General features: G+C 34.1%; 1 protein-coding gene across 1 annotated transcript in view; it reads left to right on the top strand.

The window, feature by feature from the left end:
- Nucleotides 1-20450, top strand: part of RyR (Ryanodine receptor) — a 35506-nt gene that overhangs the window by 8269 nt on the left and 6787 nt on the right. Inside the window, exons 21-85 of the mRNA XM_065344281.1 lie at nucleotides 64-272; nucleotides 588-828; nucleotides 910-983; nucleotides 1294-1373; nucleotides 1482-1569; nucleotides 1649-1769; nucleotides 2158-2257; nucleotides 2375-2573; nucleotides 2652-2873; nucleotides 2948-3081; nucleotides 3154-3327; nucleotides 3404-3506; nucleotides 3589-3733; nucleotides 4045-4343; nucleotides 4459-4633; nucleotides 4701-4847; nucleotides 4930-5141; nucleotides 5217-5414; nucleotides 5503-5640; nucleotides 5730-5882; nucleotides 5972-6087; nucleotides 6167-6327; nucleotides 6428-6526; nucleotides 6602-6751; nucleotides 6827-6950; nucleotides 7022-7112; nucleotides 7217-7399; nucleotides 7786-7963; nucleotides 8041-8255; nucleotides 8338-8492; nucleotides 8580-8704; nucleotides 8851-9051; nucleotides 9130-9408; nucleotides 9506-9726; nucleotides 10146-10236; nucleotides 10317-10457; nucleotides 11660-11838; nucleotides 11915-12083; nucleotides 12175-12312; nucleotides 12396-12546; nucleotides 12637-12760; nucleotides 12872-13079; nucleotides 13150-13268; nucleotides 13356-13466; nucleotides 13737-13839; nucleotides 13919-14054; nucleotides 14140-14221; nucleotides 14303-14466; nucleotides 14534-14723; nucleotides 14805-14920; nucleotides 15027-15184; nucleotides 15261-15569; nucleotides 15653-15811; nucleotides 15887-16096; nucleotides 17334-17446; nucleotides 18126-18219; nucleotides 18328-18497; nucleotides 18567-18660; nucleotides 18749-18928; nucleotides 19022-19098; nucleotides 19194-19348; nucleotides 19419-19507; nucleotides 19588-19757; nucleotides 20027-20172; nucleotides 20271-20341. Of these exons, the coding sequence (XP_065200353.1) occupies nucleotides 64-272; nucleotides 588-828; nucleotides 910-983; nucleotides 1294-1373; nucleotides 1482-1569; nucleotides 1649-1769; nucleotides 2158-2257; nucleotides 2375-2573; nucleotides 2652-2873; nucleotides 2948-3081; nucleotides 3154-3327; nucleotides 3404-3506; nucleotides 3589-3733; nucleotides 4045-4343; nucleotides 4459-4633; nucleotides 4701-4847; nucleotides 4930-5141; nucleotides 5217-5414; nucleotides 5503-5640; nucleotides 5730-5882; nucleotides 5972-6087; nucleotides 6167-6327; nucleotides 6428-6526; nucleotides 6602-6751; nucleotides 6827-6950; nucleotides 7022-7112; nucleotides 7217-7399; nucleotides 7786-7963; nucleotides 8041-8255; nucleotides 8338-8492; nucleotides 8580-8704; nucleotides 8851-9051; nucleotides 9130-9408; nucleotides 9506-9726; nucleotides 10146-10236; nucleotides 10317-10457; nucleotides 11660-11838; nucleotides 11915-12083; nucleotides 12175-12312; nucleotides 12396-12546; nucleotides 12637-12760; nucleotides 12872-13079; nucleotides 13150-13268; nucleotides 13356-13466; nucleotides 13737-13839; nucleotides 13919-14054; nucleotides 14140-14221; nucleotides 14303-14466; nucleotides 14534-14723; nucleotides 14805-14920; nucleotides 15027-15184; nucleotides 15261-15569; nucleotides 15653-15811; nucleotides 15887-16096; nucleotides 17334-17446; nucleotides 18126-18219; nucleotides 18328-18497; nucleotides 18567-18660; nucleotides 18749-18928; nucleotides 19022-19098; nucleotides 19194-19348; nucleotides 19419-19507; nucleotides 19588-19757; nucleotides 20027-20172; nucleotides 20271-20341 (9927 nt within the window). The remainder of the gene's footprint in view (nucleotides 1-63; nucleotides 273-587; nucleotides 829-909; nucleotides 984-1293; nucleotides 1374-1481; nucleotides 1570-1648; nucleotides 1770-2157; nucleotides 2258-2374; nucleotides 2574-2651; nucleotides 2874-2947; nucleotides 3082-3153; nucleotides 3328-3403; nucleotides 3507-3588; nucleotides 3734-4044; nucleotides 4344-4458; nucleotides 4634-4700; nucleotides 4848-4929; nucleotides 5142-5216; nucleotides 5415-5502; nucleotides 5641-5729; nucleotides 5883-5971; nucleotides 6088-6166; nucleotides 6328-6427; nucleotides 6527-6601; nucleotides 6752-6826; nucleotides 6951-7021; nucleotides 7113-7216; nucleotides 7400-7785; nucleotides 7964-8040; nucleotides 8256-8337; nucleotides 8493-8579; nucleotides 8705-8850; nucleotides 9052-9129; nucleotides 9409-9505; nucleotides 9727-10145; nucleotides 10237-10316; nucleotides 10458-11659; nucleotides 11839-11914; nucleotides 12084-12174; nucleotides 12313-12395; nucleotides 12547-12636; nucleotides 12761-12871; nucleotides 13080-13149; nucleotides 13269-13355; nucleotides 13467-13736; nucleotides 13840-13918; nucleotides 14055-14139; nucleotides 14222-14302; nucleotides 14467-14533; nucleotides 14724-14804; nucleotides 14921-15026; nucleotides 15185-15260; nucleotides 15570-15652; nucleotides 15812-15886; nucleotides 16097-17333; nucleotides 17447-18125; nucleotides 18220-18327; nucleotides 18498-18566; nucleotides 18661-18748; nucleotides 18929-19021; nucleotides 19099-19193; nucleotides 19349-19418; nucleotides 19508-19587; nucleotides 19758-20026; nucleotides 20173-20270; nucleotides 20342-20450) is intronic.

The raw sequence follows: 20450 nt of genomic DNA, 5'->3' as shown, positions 1-20450 counted from the left end.
CAACAGACATTTTGCTACAGATGATTAGGTACCTACAACTGATAATTTTTGTCATTTTTTTAGATCACGTTACCAAACTATGTAAACGATGTGAGAGATCGCTTGGCTGAAAACATTCACGAAATGTGGGCGATGAATAAAATCGAAGCAGGATGGCAATTCGGCGAACGAAGAGATGATATTAGAAAAATTCATCCTTGTTTGGTACCCTTTGATAGGCTTCCTTCGGCTGAGAAAAGATACGATTCACAATTGGCGGTTCAAACATTGAAGTGAGTACCTAAAAACAATAATCGAGCAGAAATAGGTAGGTATGAAAGAAAGCATTTTTTTTTTTGTAAGCGTCTTTGATTAATTTGGCGTCTCTCTTGAGATTTTTGAAATCCGTAAAATACCAAATTTGCTCATCCCTCCATTCTATTGTACACCTAACCTCCTGGAAAATTTTGAAATTCAAAATTTTTTGAGCAAATTTTTATGCAAAAATTATACTTTGTCCAATTCAAATAATTCCTTCAAGTTAAATAGGTGCCTTCAATTATTTTTTTATTTTTTATTCATACTTTGAGCTTGGTATGTTCAATTAGGACAATTATTGCACTCGGATACCACATATCGATTGATAAAACACCATCAAGAATCAAGACCATGAGATTGCCAAATGAACCATTCATGCAAAGTAACGGATATAAACCTGCACCCTTGGACCTGGCCGCGATTGTATTAACGCCCAAGTTGGAAGAACTTATTGATGAGTTGGCAGAAAACACGCACAACTTATGGGCCAAAGAAAGAATCCAACAAGGCTGGACCTATGGCTTAAATGAGGTAAGAAATAGGAAAAACTTCTTCGTAAAGTTTAGTCGTAGATTTTGCAAAATTTATAATTTTCAAATGGGTTTTTTTCAGGATTCTGAATTATTACGTAGTCCTCATCTGGTACCTTACAGCAAAGTGGACGAAGCCATTAAAAAAGCTAACAGGTATTGAAATAATTATTTTTTAAAAATTTAATCAAATCAATTTTTTTCAAGTTTTTTTTTTTTTTTTTTTTTTAATTATTATCAAGAAGATTTTAATTGTACGACATTCTATCATATCATAAAATTTAAGTACCTCTACCTACTCATTATTTTTTTTTTCTGTTAAAATGGTTTTTTTTTTAAAAAAATCACATACCCACCTAACTACTTTATTTTTTTATTTAAAAAAAAAGAGACTTGAGAATTTTGAAAAATAATACTTAGGTACCTGTAAATATAGATAATACATAATTTTGCTTGGATGTTTCAGAGATACAGCAAGCGAAACAGTAAGAACATTGTTAGTTTATGGATACAGTCTAGATCCTCCAACTTCAGAAGCTCATGACGGTAAATTTGATACATTTTTATACAATAGTATACTCAGCTGATAGCTGATTGAAGGGTATTGAAACTTTGTCAATGATTGTAATCATCGTTCAATGTCTTACATTTCAGCTATGCTTGCTGAAGCAAATAGGCTTCGACAGTTGACATTTAGAACTTATAGAGCTCAGAAAAATTACGCTGTTACTACCGGGAAATGGTATTACACAAACGAATTTTTAATCTAATACGCGTCAAAATTTTCAACCACTTCAATTCGTTATTTGTTTTAAAAATAGGTATTTCGAATTCGAAGTATTGACTCCAGGACCAATGCGTGTTGGTTGGGCTAGAGTAGAATGTGAACCAGGATATCAACTAGGCAACGATGAAAATTCTTGGGCCTTCGATGGATTCAACGTAAGCTGAGTTTTATATCTATTCATATTTAATCATAGGTACTCGTAGAGTCCGTACCTCCTTATTATGGAGAAAACGTACAATTTTGGATCCCAAAACTAAGCGTAAAGTTGATTTAGGAAATAAAAATACATTTTGGCAATACTGATCTATTCGGAAAGAATACTCATCCCGCAGATGTCATCGGTTGTTTTCTCGATCTAATAAATAATACGATTAGTGAGTAAATTAGTGACTTTATCGAGCTTGAAAATCTACTGTATTACACAACAAAATTAACTCGCCTCATCAGACTAATTTTCCAACCGGTGGCATTTGTGCATGCGTTTCACCAAAACCTTTTACAATTAATACACCTATGTTTATATTTTATCCTTGAACCCAAAAGGAAGAGAAAGTATACCTGGGAACTGCGGAATCATTCGGAAGACAATGGCAAGTTGGTGATGTAGTCGGTGTATTTCTCGACCTTCTTGATCGCACAATCAGTAAGTATAGGATTGTGTTTTTGCCGAGTGCTGATTTCCAGTCTACCTGTATCTAATTTTTCCCACCACCGATATAAATAGAATGCTATACTGAATACCTACCTATTTATTTCATAGGTTTTTCTTTGAATGGCGAAGTTTTAATGGACGCTTTAGGAGGTGAAACATCTTTTAGTGATGTTCAAGGCGAAGGATTTGTTCCAGCTTTTACTTTAGGAATAGGACAAAAAGCCAAGTTGACTTTTGGCCAAGATGTCAACGCTTTGAAATACTTCAGCATGTGCGGATTACAAGAAGGCTACGAACCATTTTGCGTGTCAGTATTTGAAGTTTTTTTTCGCTACGTAAGCATCCAGTACTGTTTGTCTTTTCATGTGTAATAATTTTGTCGCAGGAATATGAAATGGCCGGTTACTTTTTGGTATACAAAAGATCAGCCAATATTTGAAAATACCGATGATTTCGCTTCGGTTATCGATGTGACGAGAATACCAGCTGGATCTGATTCTCCGCCGTGTATGAAAATCAGTCACAATACTTTCGAAACGATGGAAAAAGCTAATTGGGAATTTCTAAGGCTATCTTTGCCAGTTATGTGTTTGTCTGAGTTCATCGAGTGAGTAAATTTCAAACTAAGCTAGGTATTTCGTCTTTGAGGAAGAACTATATATAATCTTGTATTCCGTACAGCGAGGGAGAAAAACAACGTCGGTGGCAAGAAATTCGCAAACGTCAGCATCGTTTGATTTCTGAAGCAGATCGTTCGACTCCGGCGCATATAGAACAAATAATGAAATCTGGATTCTCTATGACTGATATAAAAGGTTCTGTATTTTTTCAAAATGAAAATGAGTATCGATGAAATATCGAGTTTATAAATTTTTTTTTATCAATAGGCCTTCATAGAGGATATTCTGAAGATGCTGTAGAATCAGATGATATGATGCTCAGTCCTACATCTTCACCGATGACAAAATCTAAACGAAGTCCTAAGCCCACAAGACCGCCAAGAAAAGGCTCCCTGCCCAGATCTGATGATATTCCTCAAATTAATGTTAAAATGGATAAGGGTAGGAAATTGGGGTTCGGTCAACAACATTTTCTTTTTCAAAATGTTATACCTGATTTCCATCTTTTTTTTTTCAGGAAAAATTCATCGGTCTACCAGTGAACTTGATTTGAATCGCTATGACATGCATCACGATATGAGCAAAGATGACAAAAAAAAGAGAGGACGTTCTCCTTTCAAGTAAAGACTGAACCTTATTAGTACCTAATTTATATTTTTACCTAATTGATCAAAATTCTAAACATTGCGTTGTAATTTGCAGGTTTTTCTCTAGGAAAAGAGATGCAAGTGTCGAACATAAAAAAGCCAAAACACCCGAACCCAGAATGCCCGAAAGACCTGATAAACACATGTCTCGATACAACACATTGAATGTTCGACAAACACCTCAAATTAGAATTTCACAGGTGATATTCTTATGGTTTCAATTTTTTTAATTTTGTATTTTTTTGTTTTTTATTTTTTTTTTTCAATTTTTATGTAGGTGCCTATTAATTTTTTATTTTTCTTAAATTAAAATTTTTTTATTAGGTACCTACCTACCTACCTACCTACACCTACTATTTTATTTTTATTTTTGTAAGCAGAACCGATTTTTAACCTCGATTCATAAATGTATTTTTTAGTCGATTACCTATTTAAAAATATGGAATATTTTTATTCAGCACAATAATAAGAATACGTACTACTTACCAACCGTAAATATGTTCATTCGTAGGGAGATATGAAAATGACTCCTTCTCCAGTATTGGAACGAAGTGCAGGACCAAAAGTCATGTCAGTAGCGGCGACTTCCAATGTGGAATCATTTGGTAATGAAATTTTCGACGCTGAGTGTCTGAAATTAATTAACGAGTATTTCTACGGAGTCCGGGTATTTCCTGGTCAAGACCCCACTCACGTGTATGTCGGCTGGGTCACAACACAATTCCATCTGCATAGCAAAGATTTCAATCAGAGTAAAGTGCGCAAGAGTACCACAACAAAGGTTGACGATTATGGGCGTCCCACGGAATGGTAGGTACTTCATACCTATTTATGTTAATTAATTCAACGGCTACATTCTACAAGTATGTACTTAGATGTCTCCGTCTAGACAGAATTAAAGTAAAATTATTTGTTCGTTTTACAGCATAGATAGGCAAAGTTGCTACATGGTAAGAGCTGATGAACTTTACAATGAAGTGACAAATGACGCTTCAGGAAAAGGAGCCTCCCAAGGAATGTTTATCGGATGTTCCGTAGATGCTGCCACAGGTTTCATAACGTTCACTTGCGAAGGCAAAGACACCTCTCATAAATTCAAGGTGAACACATTTTCACATTTTTGCGACGAAATTGAGCCCCGAGCATAAATTTATTCATGAATTGCAGATGGAACCCGGTTCCAAATTATTCCCGGCAATTTTCGTGGAAGCAACGAGTAAAGAAATATTACAAATTGAACTCGGCCGCACATCAACCACATTACCTCTTTCAGCAGCTGTTTTACAAAATTCAGATCGTCACGTTACTCCTCAAGTATGTAAATTATTCAGATCTTGGAGGATTTTTCAAAACTGAAAGATTTTTTTTTCAATACAAAATTTCATTTTTTTTTCAGATCCCTCCGAGGTTGAAAGTACAATGTTTGAAACCCAATCAGTGGGCCCGAGTGCCCAACACGTCCTTACAAGTACACGCTTTAAAATTATCAGATATTCGAGGATGGAGTATGCTGTGTGAAGATCCCGTATCGATGCTTGCATTGCATATTCCTGAAGAAGACCGTTGCATTGACATACTCGAGCTTATAGAAATGGAAAAACTTTTATCGTAAGTTTTTAATGGGTTATAGGGTATTCAACCAGAAAATGTTACTAATTGTGATTTGTTTCTTTTTCAAAACAGATTCCATGCTCATACTCTCACATTGTACGCAGCCCTGTGTTATCAAGCTAATTACAGAGCGGCTCATATTTTATGCACTCATGTCGATCAGAAACAACTGTTGTACGCGATTCAATCAGAATATATTTCAGGTCCATTGAGACAAGGCTTTTATGATTTACTTATTGCCCTTCACATTGAATCTCACGCCACAACGATGTATGCATTAATTTGTGTATTACAGGGTATGCTTTGATAAGTAGGTAATAGGTATAGGTTTAACCCGAATGTGATTTTCTTTTTATAGGGAGGTGTGCACCAACGAATACATTGTTCCTTTAGGGCAAGAATTGAAGCAATTATACGAAGATTCGAATATGGGACACAGTTTGAGATGTTTACAAACTGAATCTGTTCGTCCTACACTTCAAATGACTGATATATCGTAAGTGTCCTACCTATCTACCCAATTATGGGTATCTTTATAAGAACAAATTTATCATTGAAATATTAATATTGCTTATTTCATTTCAGGAACTCGGTGGAGACAGTTTCGAATTTATACAGTCCACATTTTCCTTTGGATGTCGTAAGAGATTATGTAATAACCGCCTTAGAAGAAGCAGTTGCCATTAATCAGGTCCACAATCGTGATCCTATCGGTGGTTCCAATGAGAATTTATTTTTGTGAGTTTGAAGAATGAATACCTACCTATACCTACCTACTAAAAAGCCTATTTTCAAGTAGGTGATTTTAATATCGATCTTTTCTGCAGACCTTTATTGAAACTTGTTGATCGTCTTCTGTTGGTTGGAATGTTGAGAGATGAAGATGTTGAAAAACTTTTAATCATGATCAATCCTGAAACTTGGGATCCCAATTTCCAAATAGGTTAGATCCTACGTTATATTTTTCGTAATTAATTAATTTAGATTTATTTTTCCATTAAAATGAAAATGTTTACATTCAGGAGAAGACAACCAAAAGAAAGGATTACTTCATATGAAAATGGCGGAAGGAGCAAAATTGCAAATGTGTTATTTATTACATCATCTGTGCGATGTTCAATTACGTCATCGAGTCGAATCCATTGTAGCGTTTAGCTTAGATTTTGTTGGGGATTTGCAAACTGTAATTTTTATTACCTATTTCATTCAATACCTACCTAAATGTAAAATTCATCTCTCTGAACTCCGATGATTTTTTATTGCATTTTTTTGCGAATTTATAGGATCAATTAAGGAGATACAATGAAATCAAACAATCAGATTTGCCATCTGCAGTCGCAGCAAAGAAAACCAGAGAATTCAGATGCCCTCCGAGAGAACAAGTAAGTGAAGCTAGGTAGGCATTCTAGTGAGTAAAAATAGGTACCTACTTACTTAATATGATGGCATGATTCCAGATGAATGCAATTTTAAGTTTCAAAAATTTCGAAGAAGAAGAAAAAGAGAATTTACTTTGCCGAGAAGATCTACGAGACCGTTTAAACGTCGTTCATGAAAACCTAATGAAACAGGTCTCGTTGGTTGCTTTACAAGAACCAGCGGAAGAGGTAAGAGCAGAATATCGCGGATTGAATTTATTAAACTAGAAAACCCCTATTCACTCTATTGGCATGATCTTATAGGAACTTGCTGCTGAATCAACGAAACCAAATATTTTTGTTAAATTCAATAATTTGGTAAATGCTGTCAAAGAATTGGAGGAAAATCAAAAAGAAGAAGAAGAACCGGAGAAAAAAACACCCGAAGGTAAACTTGAATTTTTTTATTATTAAAAATAGTAAGCTGGATGAAAATTGACATCAATTTGATATGTTTAGAAATATTTAGAAAAGTGTTGATCAAGACTATTGTGAACTGGGCTGAAGAGTCACAAATTGAAATACCAAAATTGGTCAGAGAAATGTTCAGGTTTGTAACGGAAACAAAATGTTAATATTTAACTTCTAGGTAACACATAAATACCTGAGTTCGTCCGTTCATAACCAATTGGATTTTTATTGAATTGTTTTCAGCTTATTATTGAGACAATATGATAGCGTGGGGGCATTAATCCGAGCTTTGGAGAAGACTTACGTCATTAATAATAAAACTAGGGATGATGTTTCACAAATGTGGGTTGGCCTCAGTCAAATTAGATCATTGTTACCAGTGCAAATGTCTCAAGAAGAAGAAGAACTAATGCGTGAAAGATTATGGTATGAATATGATTAAAATACCTACCTACATTTATCTACCTACCTACCTAATCATAAGTAGGTCTAAAAATACCTACCAAGTATAAACAGAGATAATTTCAATTTTAAAAAAAAATAATTCAAATTTCGACTAAAAAAGATTGGCTCATGATAAAAACTGTTTTGAAATAGAATTAGAGAGATCTGAAATAAGAGAGTTGAAAATCTTCTCGAAAAATGTAGGAAACTTACAGGCCAGGAGTAGGTATAGTATAAAATTTAAAAAATTCGAATGGAAACTACCATTCCTCTCTCATTTTGTTTCCACTCAAAAAAAAAAATACCTAAGCTAACTATCATTCGCATTATCAATACAATCGGTAATAATCATTCTGGTCATGAAACAGGAAATTGGTGAACAATCATACTTTCTTCCAACACCCTGATCTGATACGAATTCTAAGAGTCCATGAGAATGTAATGGCTGTAATGATGAATACTCTCGGACGACGTGCTCAAGCTCAATCAGATGCTCAGCCACAAGCTGCGCCAAATCAAGAAGGCGAAGTTGTTACAAAAGAAAAAGTAAACTACCTAATTCGTTTGACTGAAATCATACAGTTTACCTCAAACATTCTTACTTGAATTGAAATTTTCTCCAGGACACTTCTCATGAAATGGTGGTAGCTTGCTGTCGATTTTTATGCTACTTCTGTCGTACATCTAGACAAAATCAGAAAGCTATGTTCGATCATTTTTCATTTTTGTTGGAACACAGTAATATTTTATTATCTCGTCCTTCTTTGAGAGGTAGTACACCATTGGATGTCGCTTATTCTTCATTGATGGAAAATACCGAATTAGCATTAGCTCTGAGGTAAGAATTGGCTCAATATAAAACAACATTAGATAGGTACCTATCTACTAATTTTCATAAACTTTCTTTTATTCTTCAATAGAGAACATTATTTAGAAAAAATTGCCATATATTTGTCGAGATGTGGCTTACAATCAAATTCCGAACTTGTAGAGAAAGGATATCCGGATCTCGGTTGGGACCCAGTTGAAGGTGAAAGATACCTGGATTTCTTGAGATTTTGTGTTTGGGTCAATGGTTTGTATATTTTTAATATTTTTAAAATATAATATCAATAGACTGTTTTGAAATTGAAATTAACTTCATTTTGATTTGAGAAAATAGGTGAAAGTGTAGAAGAAAATGCCAATCTGGTCATACGGTTGTTGATAAGAAGGCCAGAATGTTTAGGACCTGCTTTAAGAGGGGAAGGCGAAGGATTATTACGAGCTATAATAGATGCCAATAAAGTAAGTTTCTACACGTTTCGTTCGAGGAATTTCATTTGAAAGTAATAGGTTATCTTACCTACTACAAACATTATTTTTGCCTCATTCAATTACATTTAAAAATATTTTCAAAGCGGTTTTTAAAAAAAAAATGTAATTGGTTTAAGATGTCTGAAAAAATAGCAGACAGAAGAAAAATTATGGACGAGGGCGAAGGACAAATTCCCAACATGCAATTCGAGCATCCTTTACCAGAGTCAGACGAAGATGAGGATTATATCGATACTGGCGCAGCCATTTTGAATTTCTACTGTACTCTGGTTGATTTACTAGGAAGGTGTGCTCCAGATAGTGCTGTTATAGCTCAAGTAAAAACATTATTTCACAAATTTCATCAACTGTACGATTGAAAAAATATGTCCCTTACTTACTCAATTAACCTACAGGGGAAAAATGAATCGTTGAGAGCAAGGGCAATTCTACGTTCTTTGGTACCATTGGAAGATCTCCATGGCGTGCTCAGTTTGAGATTCACTTTACATAATCCAGCCACTGGAGAACCGAGACCAAAAAGCGATATGCCTTCTGGATTGATACCAGCTCATAAACAAAGTGTCGGGCTTTTCTTAGAAAGAGTTTATGGTATCGAGCAACCCGAACTGTTTTACAGACTACTCGAGGAAGCTTTCTTACCAGATTTGCGAGCAGCTACTATGCTTGATAGGGTATTTTACCTACTTGTATTATTTATGAAAATTCTGACATTGCTTGTTTACTCTGTTAGGTAGTGTTAATGATTTAAACGATTTTCATTTTTTATAGAATGATGGATTAGAATCTGATATGGCTTTGGCTATGAATCGATACATTGGAAATTCAGTTTTACCTCTTTTAATCAGCCATTCCAAGTTTTACAATGAATCTGATAATTACGCCAATTTACTCGATGCAACTTTGCATACGGTTTATAGGCTATCAAAGAACAGAATGTTGACCAAAGGTCAAAGAGAAGCTGTGTCTGATTTTTTGGTTGCCCTCACAAGGTAAGAAAAATACTTATGTAGGTGTGTATCCACTATCCAAAGGTGTTAAGGTGCCATAAGAAAATTTTTGTGATGAAAAATTCATCAAAATTCTATTTTTATGGAAGAGAATTGAGGAAAATGCATTGAAGGGGAGCAATCATTTTGATTTAGGCCAATTTGTAAGATATGTAAAATACTCACGTGAATTATCAATTTATTTTTCCCTTTTTTCAGTTTTTTTTTTTTTTTTTTTTTTTTATTGTGGTTGTAAGTTTTTTCTCAATTCTTGTCATTTGAAAAAAAAAATTGAAACCCCAATTTCCCTTTATACGAAATTTTGTTTCTTTAATTAAAAATTACTCATTTTTTGCTACCTGCATTTTTTCTGTGAGACGACGGACGGATTAAATCATCATTTTGTCAAATTTATGTTACAGCCAAATGCAACCCAGCATGTTAATGAAATTATTACGTAAACTGACAGTCGACGTATCGAAATTATCAGAATACACTACTGTTGCTTTGCGGGTAAAAATACAGCATTAAAAATCTATAGTTACCTAATCAACAAGATGAATAGGTAACTAATAAATTTGAGATATTTTCAGTTATTGACCCTTCACTACGATCGTTGCGCTAAATACTATGGCTCTACCGGAGGACAAGGACTTTATGGGGCCTCGAGTGATGAAGAAAAACGTTTGACAATGATGTTATTCAGTAACATATTTGATTCGTTATCTCAGATGGTATATTTCCTAATTCATATTCACAAACTAAAATTATTATGCTGACGATGCACAGTGGTCCGAAATGAAGAAGTAGCGGCCAAAATTCAAAAAATCCTCAGATTGAACAAGTCTCAAAAGTTGATTACGAATATGTAGCAGTTTTCTACATTATATTCCACGTCCCTTTCTGTGATTTCAAACACTTTTCCATTATTTTGCTTGCCTACAGAAAGGAATGAATTGAAGTACCTCAAAATAGTCAAAAAAACTGCTAACTTCAAAATGCTGTAAAGCATGTCAATTTTAATTTTTTTCAAAATTTTATGGGTTTATATCAAAATATGGACATTTTTGAGTATAAAAATCGTTGATTCCATTTTTTCAAAAATATTTTGGTTTTTAGCATGCTCGTCACAAAAAAACTCATTTTTTTTGCTATTTTCAAGGTAAAAGTTTTTTTTAAAAAAAAACCAAGCTGACTCAAGGTGAAATATCACATCCTTGGGGTACTATGGCATGTAAAGAAAAACATCCCTGAAAAATTGGCTGCCCCAACCTGCCCCATTTGAAAAAAGTGCTATGTAAAGTTGCATAAATGCTGATTTTCTTATTTTTTTAAAAACATTTTCAAGTAAAAAATTACTACAGGAATATGAATACTAAAATTGACTTTAGTGACCCAAAAAAAACATATTTCGATACCCTCACGAATTTTTCAAAATTTCATGTTTTGGACCACCCTCTCCCTCCTTTGAGGGCTTGTTTTGAGGTCAGGGGTAAAATAAATGCCAAAATCGACTTCAGCGACCTAAAAAACCCCCATATCCTATAGCGATCTAAAAAAATACATTATTTCGATTGCCCACCTCGAATTAATCGAAATTTCATGTTTTGCACTGCCCCCTCCCACCTTTGAGGGTTCATTTTGAGGTTAGGGGTAAAATAAATGCCAAAATCGACTTCAGCGACCTAAAAAACCCCCATATCCAAAATTTTACGAATTTTGCTCTGAAACTCGATTTTGCACCACCCCTGCCCCCCTTTGAGGGCTCATTTTGAGATTAGGGGTAAAATAAATGCCAAAATCGACTTCAGCGACCAAAAAAACCCCCATATCCGAAATTTTGCGGATTTTGCTTTAAAATTTGATTTTTGGCCGCTACTTCTTCATTTCGGACCACTGTGCGATGTAAAATACAAAATTAAATGTCTTAAAATAGGACTACGAACCTGAACTTTTTGGAAAAGCTCTCCCATGTTTATCAGCGATAGGTTGCGCCCTTCCACCTGATTATTCGTTATCGAGAAACTACGACGATGAATTTTATGGCTCAAAAATCAACGTTCAAATGGAGCCTGCTGATGGTCCGTATAATCCACAGCCCATCAATACTTCGAAGTAAATATCTTACCTGTCTTTGCATTACGTATATTTACCTGTGTAGAAGTTTCAACAAATTCATTTTTTATTGCAGTGTCATGCTGAATAATGACCTGAATACCATTGTGCAGAAATTCTCGGAACATTATCACGATGCGTGGGCAAGTCGTAAATTTGAGAACTCTTGGGTTTATGGTGATCAATGGTCGAGTTTAAATAAATCCCATCCACGTCTGAAGCCTTACACGATGTTAAATGATTACGTAAGTTTCTTTTCATTAGCATATTTGTATTAAAAAATATAGGTAGGTAGTAGGTACCTGCTTGTAGATCGACTTACCCCTTTGTTTTTAGGAAAAAGAAACATACAAAGAACCAGTCAGAGAATCTTTAAAAGCTCTACTTGCTATAGGCTGGAGTATCGAACATTCGGAATCGGATGCTCCTTTATCGAATCGTGGATCTATACGACGTCAATCCAAGTCTGCGACTGTAAGTCAAATGTAAAATCACCTTGAAAAAAATCCCCCTCCCCCCTCAAAAAAAAAACGCTTTCATTATTTTTTCCATTCTAGGATCAAACCAGTCCATTCAATTACCATCCCAATCCATTGGATATGACAAATTTAACCTTGAGCAGAGAAATGCAAAATATGGCTGAAAGATTGGCCGAAAATTCGCACGATATTTGGGCTAAAAAAAAGAAAGACGAGCTCGTCACTTGTGGTAAATACAGATTTTCGAATAGGCAATTATTTTAATTTAATGATAGTTTTTGCCATTTTTTCTAAACTCAAACGCAATTTTATTTTTCAGGAGGCGAAATTCATCCTCAGCTGGTTCCTTACGACTTACTCACTGATAAAGAAAAACGAAAAGATCGAGAACGTTCGCAAGAATTTTTGAAATATTTACAATATCAAGGATATAAATTACACAAGTGAGTATAACTCTGAATCATAGATAAGTACCTAGCTAGGTACCTACCTACTTGCGTATTGGAAGAGCTAAAATTTGATAATTTTTGCACCAAAATACTAAATTTTGCCAGACCTACTCGTGGAGGAACCGCCAGTGATGCTGAACTTCAAGCAAGAATTTCCACAGGAGAATTAAGATTTGCCTACAGTCTTTTGGAAAAATTAATTCAATACACGGATCGTGCCTCGATCAATATGCAGATTCTGAAGCCTTCTAGCATCTTTAGTCGACGATCGAGTTTCAAGACTTGTACCAGAGACATCAAATTCTTTTTCAAAGTGAATATCGCACAGTGGCACGTTTTATTTAAACACAGAAAATTTTCAACGTTGTTTGATTTTTTTTTAGGTCGTTTTACCATTGATAGAAAAATATTTTAGTACTCATCGGAACTATTTTATCTCTGTAGCAACTGCATCCAATAATATAGGAGCTGCTTCTCTCAAAGAAAAAGAAATGGTGGCAAGGTAATGTGCATTTTACTGACCTATAGGTATCCAGCTTAACTTCTAATTCGTTCAATTGATTTTTTCATGTTCGATTTGTATATCCAGTTTATTCTGCAAGCTGGCAAATCTATTGCGAACTAAACTGGCGGCATTTGGTTCAGATGTGAGAATTACTGTGAAATGTTTACAAGTGTTGGTTAAAGCCATCGATGCCAGGTTAATTTTTTAAATGCTTTACTTAAAACTAAATTTAATTACGCTTTGTAAACTTACAATATTGCTATGTAACTGGAGTATGATTGAGTCTATGCAATCAGTTTTGCCTAATTTCAAGTTCGTAGGGGCAATAAGAGTTACTTGCATGGACTCAGTAAAATGTTGCAAAAATTCGTATGAAAGGTTTTATTTTTGACCTAAAACGTTACTTTAGAGCTATTGAAATCATTTAGCTTTCTAAAAGTATCAATGATTTGACTTTTTATTTAGATCTTTGGTGAAGAACTGTCCGGAATTCATACGAACATCGATGTTGACATTTTTCAACAACACGGCTGATGATTTGGGTCATACGATTCAAAATCTGCAAGATGTAAGTCATATCAATAATGACACCTATTCATAAAATTTCTTCATTTACATACTCATTTTTTGCGGGGTTAATTTTGTAGGGACGATACTGTTATTTAAGAGGAACGCATTTGAAAACATCGACGTCTTTATTTTACATCAATGACGTTGTTATTCCAACATTAACCGCTATGTTTGATCATTTAGCGGCTTGCGAATATGGCAGTGATCTCTTATGTAAGTAGAACGCATTCATTTCTGAATAAAAACATCTAAAATGATGATTTTTACTGACGATGTTGTAAATATCTTATTTACACAGTGGATGAAATCCAAGTAGCATCTTATAAAATGCTGAGTAGCCTATTCTTCCTTGGGATTGATCACACTTTGACTCACGATAGGTATCACCGATAAATTTGCTTAATTTTTAACGACTTCGATAATCATGTATTCCAAATTATTTTTGCGGTAAAAATTTTCAGAAAATATTTGAAAACTGAAATTGAGCGTCATCGACCAGCGATAGGAAGTTGTTTAGGAGCGTTCAGTTCTACTTTCCCTGTAGCATTTTTAGAACCACATTTGAATAAACACAATCAGTTTTCTTTGCTGAATAGAATCGCTGAACATTCTTTAGAAGCCCAAGGTACGTGATAATAGAAAAATATAATAAATTTTGTCGAAAATTTTCATTTTATTTGTTCTATTTGCAGATATTATGGCTCGTATGGAAAATCTAATGCCAACTTTGGAAACAATTTTAAGCGAAGTTGATCAATTTGTGGATTCGGATAAAACTCACATAGAAGCTCCTCATATTATCGATGTAATTATGCCATTGTTATGCTCATACCTGCCATTTTGGTGGGCTCAGGGACCAGATAATGTATCGCTGACAGCAGGGTAAGTGATGAATGAATTTCGATCCACATTTTTTCAAGAGCAGAGGTACCTATAATTTTGATGATTTAATTTTTTGGTTAGAAATTATGTCACAATGGTTACCAGCGATCACATGAACCAGGTACTCAAAAATGTTTTGAAATTAATCAAGAAGAATATTGGAAATGAACACGCCCCTTGGATGACTAGAATTGCTGGTACCTATCTATTAACTATTGATGCCTACTCTTGATCGTTAATATCACCAAATCGTTAAATTGTCAAGAAGGAATTGAACTTAATTTCAATTATTACTATTTTTAGCTTACACGCAGCAGATTATAATAAATTCTTCCGAGGAGTTACTCAAAGATCCATTCCTCCCCCTGGCAGAGAGAGTAAAAAAACGAACTGAAACACTATTTCATAAAGAAGAATCATTAAGAGGATTTATTAAATCTTCTGCGGATGACACTTCTCAAGTATGAAAACCAAAGCCTTCCTCGGTCCTGATTCACTCAATCTGTACAAATTCACAATTTTATTATCTTTTTTCAGATTGAAGCTCAAATTCAAGAAGACTGGCAACTTGTGGTTCGAGATATATACGCATTTTACCCATTGTTATTGAAATATGTGGACTTACAAAGAAGTCATTGGTTGAGGAATAATATTCCAGAGGCTGAAGAATTATATAATCACGTTGCAGAGATATTTAATATTTGGTCCAAGTCTCAATATTTCTTAAGAGAAGAACAGAACTTTATTTCGGCCAATGAAATCGATAATATGGTTCTAATAATGCCTACCGCTACTCGTAGATCTACTGTAGTGCAAGATGCTACTGTTGGAGCAACTGTTGGAAAGGTAGGTAATATAATGAAATCGTTCAAGGTGCTTGTAGTCACCTACAGGTATACTACCTATCATAAAAATTTTCTTTTTTTCAGAAAAAGAAAAAACACAGAGATAAAAAAAGGGACAAGGATAAAGAAATTCAGGCCAGTTTAATGGTAGCTTGTTTAAAAAGACTGCTACCTGTTGGTTTGAATTTATTTGCTGGCCGAGAACAAGAGTTAGTTCAACATTGCAAGGATAGATTTCTCAAAGTGAGTATTTTTATCAAAAAATGAGAATAACTTGAAAAAATTTCATGGAAAATATAATTCGGAAATGTTTTACAGAAAATGCAAGAGTATGAGGTGCGAGAATTTGTCAAAACACAGCTCACCCTACCAGATAAAATTGATCCGGCCGATGAGATGTCTTGGCAGCATTATTTGTACTCCAAGTTGGGCAGTAAAAAAGATAGCGTTGAAATAAAACCTCAACAAATTGAAGAAGTTGTTGATCGAATAATGGCTATGGCAAAAGTTTTGTATGGATTGCATATGGTAATTTTTTAAATGAATAATTATCAGCGTTGTTTAATTCAAAAAATAATATCTATCTGTAGTATAGTTTTAGGTACTTACCTACTGTTCAAAAATTATTTTCCAATTCAAAATTCATAAATTTCAAATCAATAGGTTGAATAGGTACTTTAGTGGTTCTTTTCTAGGAAAAAAAAAAAAAAACACGATGAAGTAGCTGAAAACTAACTTGACTCTGCTAACATTAGTTAGGTACCTATAGATTAGGAAAGTACATACATAGGTACTTAATTTATATAGTGTTTGTTATAAAATACGTAGGTACTTAGAGAACTGAAACAATGGGAACATTTCTTACCTAACAAATTTTTACGAATAGTACCTACTAGAAGAATGATTTAGTTAGATGAATTAGAATTAGATTTTTTTTTATTATTTAATATTAGTAGTTGCAAAAAGTGAACAAATGAGCAAAAAGTTTAGTTTTGATGTACAAATTAACCTAAACAAATAGCATAGTGGTTTTTACTTTTTTTTTCTTGAATTTAAGAGTTAGCAAATCACAATTAATTCGATTCGAAATTTGGATCCAGTCCGATCTGATTTTTTCTGAATCGTTCATATTTTCTACGACAGTTTTTTTTTTGAATTAGCACAAATTGACGAAATAGGAGTTGGATCAATATGTAAAGTAACATGAAATGTTACTATTTTATTTTTAATTATTTTTGTGAGGCCGTTTTTTGATTTTTTTTTTTTTTCAAAATTTCTGTAGGTACCTACTAATGAACATTATTTAGAAAAAAAAAAGATGGAGTGAACTACATAATATTTCTTAATGTCACAAAGTAATAAACATAGAAAATACATATAGCATTTGGTATTGGAGATGAAAAAAAAACATAATAGGCAATCTCTCGTCATCTTACTTGTTTCAACTAAGGCAATGGGTACATTTTTTATCCCTGCATTAATAAAACTGAATAGGAAATTCAGTTCTTAATAGTTATTGTTCCATCAAAAAGTATTGAAATGCAAATTTTTCATGTGCTTTTTGCCAATTTGACTCCTATGTTCTACCTATTCAAATTAATAGGTTCTAGTTTTGAATACCAGTTCTGAGACTAGCTATTTTGATATTCTTACTCAAGTCATTGCTGGACTTCTGAACAATATATAGTACTTGTAGATTAATTTAGTCAGCAATTATTTTTGAATTTTGATTAGAACTGCGTTTTTCTTTTCTTTTTTTGGATAGATTGATCACCCTCAGCTTCAAAGCAAGGCTGTATATCGTTCAGTTGTTTCAATTCAGCGTAAAAGGGCTGTCATTGCATGCTTCCGGCAACTATCACTTCACGCTTTGCCCAGGTCTTTAACATTTTATTTATTTTTATTGAATTTTGCGTTTTATTTTCCTGTTTGGCAATTTTTTTAAATGCTAATTACTTACCTACTTAATAACTACCTAATCATTGACAAATTGAGCTTGGCTATTGAAATGATTTTATGACTAATTACATAGTTATAAGGAGAAGAGTTATCCACTCTATGCAGATTTTGTAGGTACCTAGTACCTACCTACATACTTGATCATTTTCTATGTAGTATATGAAATAATGCAAGTGTTTGAATACAAAAGGTTCACCAAATATTTTCACAAAAATCGAAAAAAAATTTGAAGTTTTCATGCTCAAAAGTCAAAACTAAGTACATGTCTGTGCTGAAATTCGAATTTATGTTATCCTGTTTCATTGCTAACCTATGCATGCATTTAACAGTACGAGTCTAACAAATTACAAAATAACCGTGTGAATTGGGTCCATGTGTTATCAGCAGCCAGACGAAGAGCAGCAATTGCATGCTTGCGAATGTTACCTTTATATACCATCAAAAAGTATGTAAATGTTTTTTTTTCTTCCTAAAATGCTACTATAATAATAATAGATTTCTAAGCAACAGAATTTTGACATCACACGTTTTGTGTATGTTTTCAACAACAATTCAATTTGAAAAATTTTTTCACAACAATATCAATTTGTCCACTTAGGCACCGTGTTGTAAATATATTTTTGCGATCTTACCACGAACTCTGGCTACAAGAAGAAAATGTTGGACAGGAAGTAATGATTGAAGACTTAACGGTATGTAGTATAGGTAGAGACCACGGGTACCTACCAATTGTGTTTTGGTGTGGTAATTCTTCGAAAATTAATTCCCTGCCATAATCACACGATATTAAAATTTTGCAGCTCTCATTTGAAGAAGCAGAGTTGAAAAAAAAAGATAAGAAAGCAGAAGAGGGAAAACCAGATCCGCTGACTCAGCTTGTCACCACATTTTGCCGTGGAGCAATGACTGAAAGAAGTGGAGCTCTCCAAGATGACGATTTGTATATGTCCTATGCATATATTATCGCCAAGTATGTGACTGTACAATATTTAATTATCTAAATGATATTCTATTTCACTGAGTTGCATTTCAACTTCAGGTCTTGTGGAGAAGAAGAAGAGGAAGGAGGTGGTGACGAAGAAGATGGAGGTGAAAATGGTGGTGGTGAAGAGGAAGGCGGTGCATCTATACATGTATGTTGTACTCCCGCAATTCTCTCAGACAGTAGCTCTATTGCAATTTGCAAAACCTATATTTTTCTATCGCAATTTTTTTCTCTAGGAACAAGAAATGGAGAAGCAGAAACTCTTATTCCACCAAGCTCGCTTACAAGATCGCGGTGTTGCTGAGATGGTATTATTGCATATTTCTGCTTGCAAAGGAGTACCTAGTGATATGGTGATGAAAACATTGGAATTGGGAATTGCAATTTTACGAGGGGGTAATATCAATATTCAAATGGTATGTTTAGATATGCTAAAGTACATATAAAGTGAGCCTTGATTATATTGAATTGTTTTGCAATTTTCAAGAGGATCTATTGTTCAATTTCAGGCTATGCTGAATCATTTGAAGGATAAGAAAGATGTAGGATTTTTCACTTCAATAGCTGGTCTCATGAATTCCTGCAGGTTGGTATAACTGCTTTTGAATTGAGATAAATATGTAGGTGGAGGTACCTATTGAACATAGAAAGCCCATAATGATTATAAAACTGCATTAATAGTGTTCTAGATTTGGATGCATTTGAACGTAACACAAAAGCTGAAGGGTTAGGAGTGGGTTCTGATGGAGCTGCGGGTGAAAAAAATATGCATGATGCTGAATTCACCAGTACCCTATTTAGATTCATACAGTTGACTTGTGAAGGGCACAATTTAGGTAGGCAATCTTACGATTACAATCTAGTACCGTTGAATTCAATATCAATGAAAATTGATTCTAATTTCAGATTGGCAAAATTACTTGAGAACTCAGGCTGGAAATACAACCACTGTGAACGTTGTGATATGTACAGTAGATTATCTGTTGCGTCTTCAAGTACGTAATTCGTTTGTTTTTTACATGGTGAATCCATACATAAGGCCAGAGATACATTGGATTTTTTCCCCATTTCGTAGGAATCCATTATGGACTTTTACTGGCATTATTCTAGCAAAGAGTTAATTGATCCGGCTGGAAAAGCCAATTTTTTCAAAGCCATTGGGGTTGCAAGTCAAGTTTTTAATACTTTGTCTGAAGTAATTCAAGGCCCTTGCACGCAGAATCAACAAGCTTTAGCTCATTCGAGGTAATTTTCTAAACGATTTTCAAAATAAGTTACATCTAAATGGAAATGGAAAACGATTTGATCTGATCAGATTCGGACATCTTCTGGATCAAATGAAACCCCACCAGATCTGGATATTCTGAATCCAATTAGATCTATTCAGAGATCCAGTAGGAGCAACTGGATCTGACCAGATCCAATCATTTTCCCCAGAGAAGTAACACAGTGAACAAAGGGTGTCTCCTGCCAATTACTTGGATATTATATTTACATATACTTACCTAAATTAGGTTGTGGGACGCTGTTGGTGGATTTCTGTTCTTATTCTCTCACATGCAAGAAAAACTATCCAAGCATTCCAGTCAAGTTGATTTGCTCAAAGAATTATTGAATCTTCAAAAAGACATGATTACAATGATGCTTTCAATGTTGGAAGGTATGAATCAAATATTCCTCATTTGAATATTCTCTTGGAGAACTATATTTATGATTTTGTGAAGCTAAATTCACTAACGTGCCTACTTCTTTCTGCAGGTAATGTGGTAAATGGCACAATTGGTAAACAGATGGTTGATACACTTGTAGAATCAGCTTCAAATGTAGAGGTAGGTTTTGCACAGAAATTGAAGAACAAGTTGCATATAAATCATAATACCTAACTATACTTTATTTTACTTACTTTTCTACTGGTTTTCAAAAGCAAAAAATTACAGT

Source organism: Planococcus citri, chromosome 1 (genome assembly GCF_950023065.1).
Source record: "Planococcus citri chromosome 1, ihPlaCitr1.1, whole genome shotgun sequence".
Classification (NCBI taxonomy): Eukaryota; Metazoa; Arthropoda; class Insecta; order Hemiptera; family Pseudococcidae; genus Planococcus; species Planococcus citri.
This window is presented reverse-complemented; position numbering and strand designations above follow the sequence as displayed.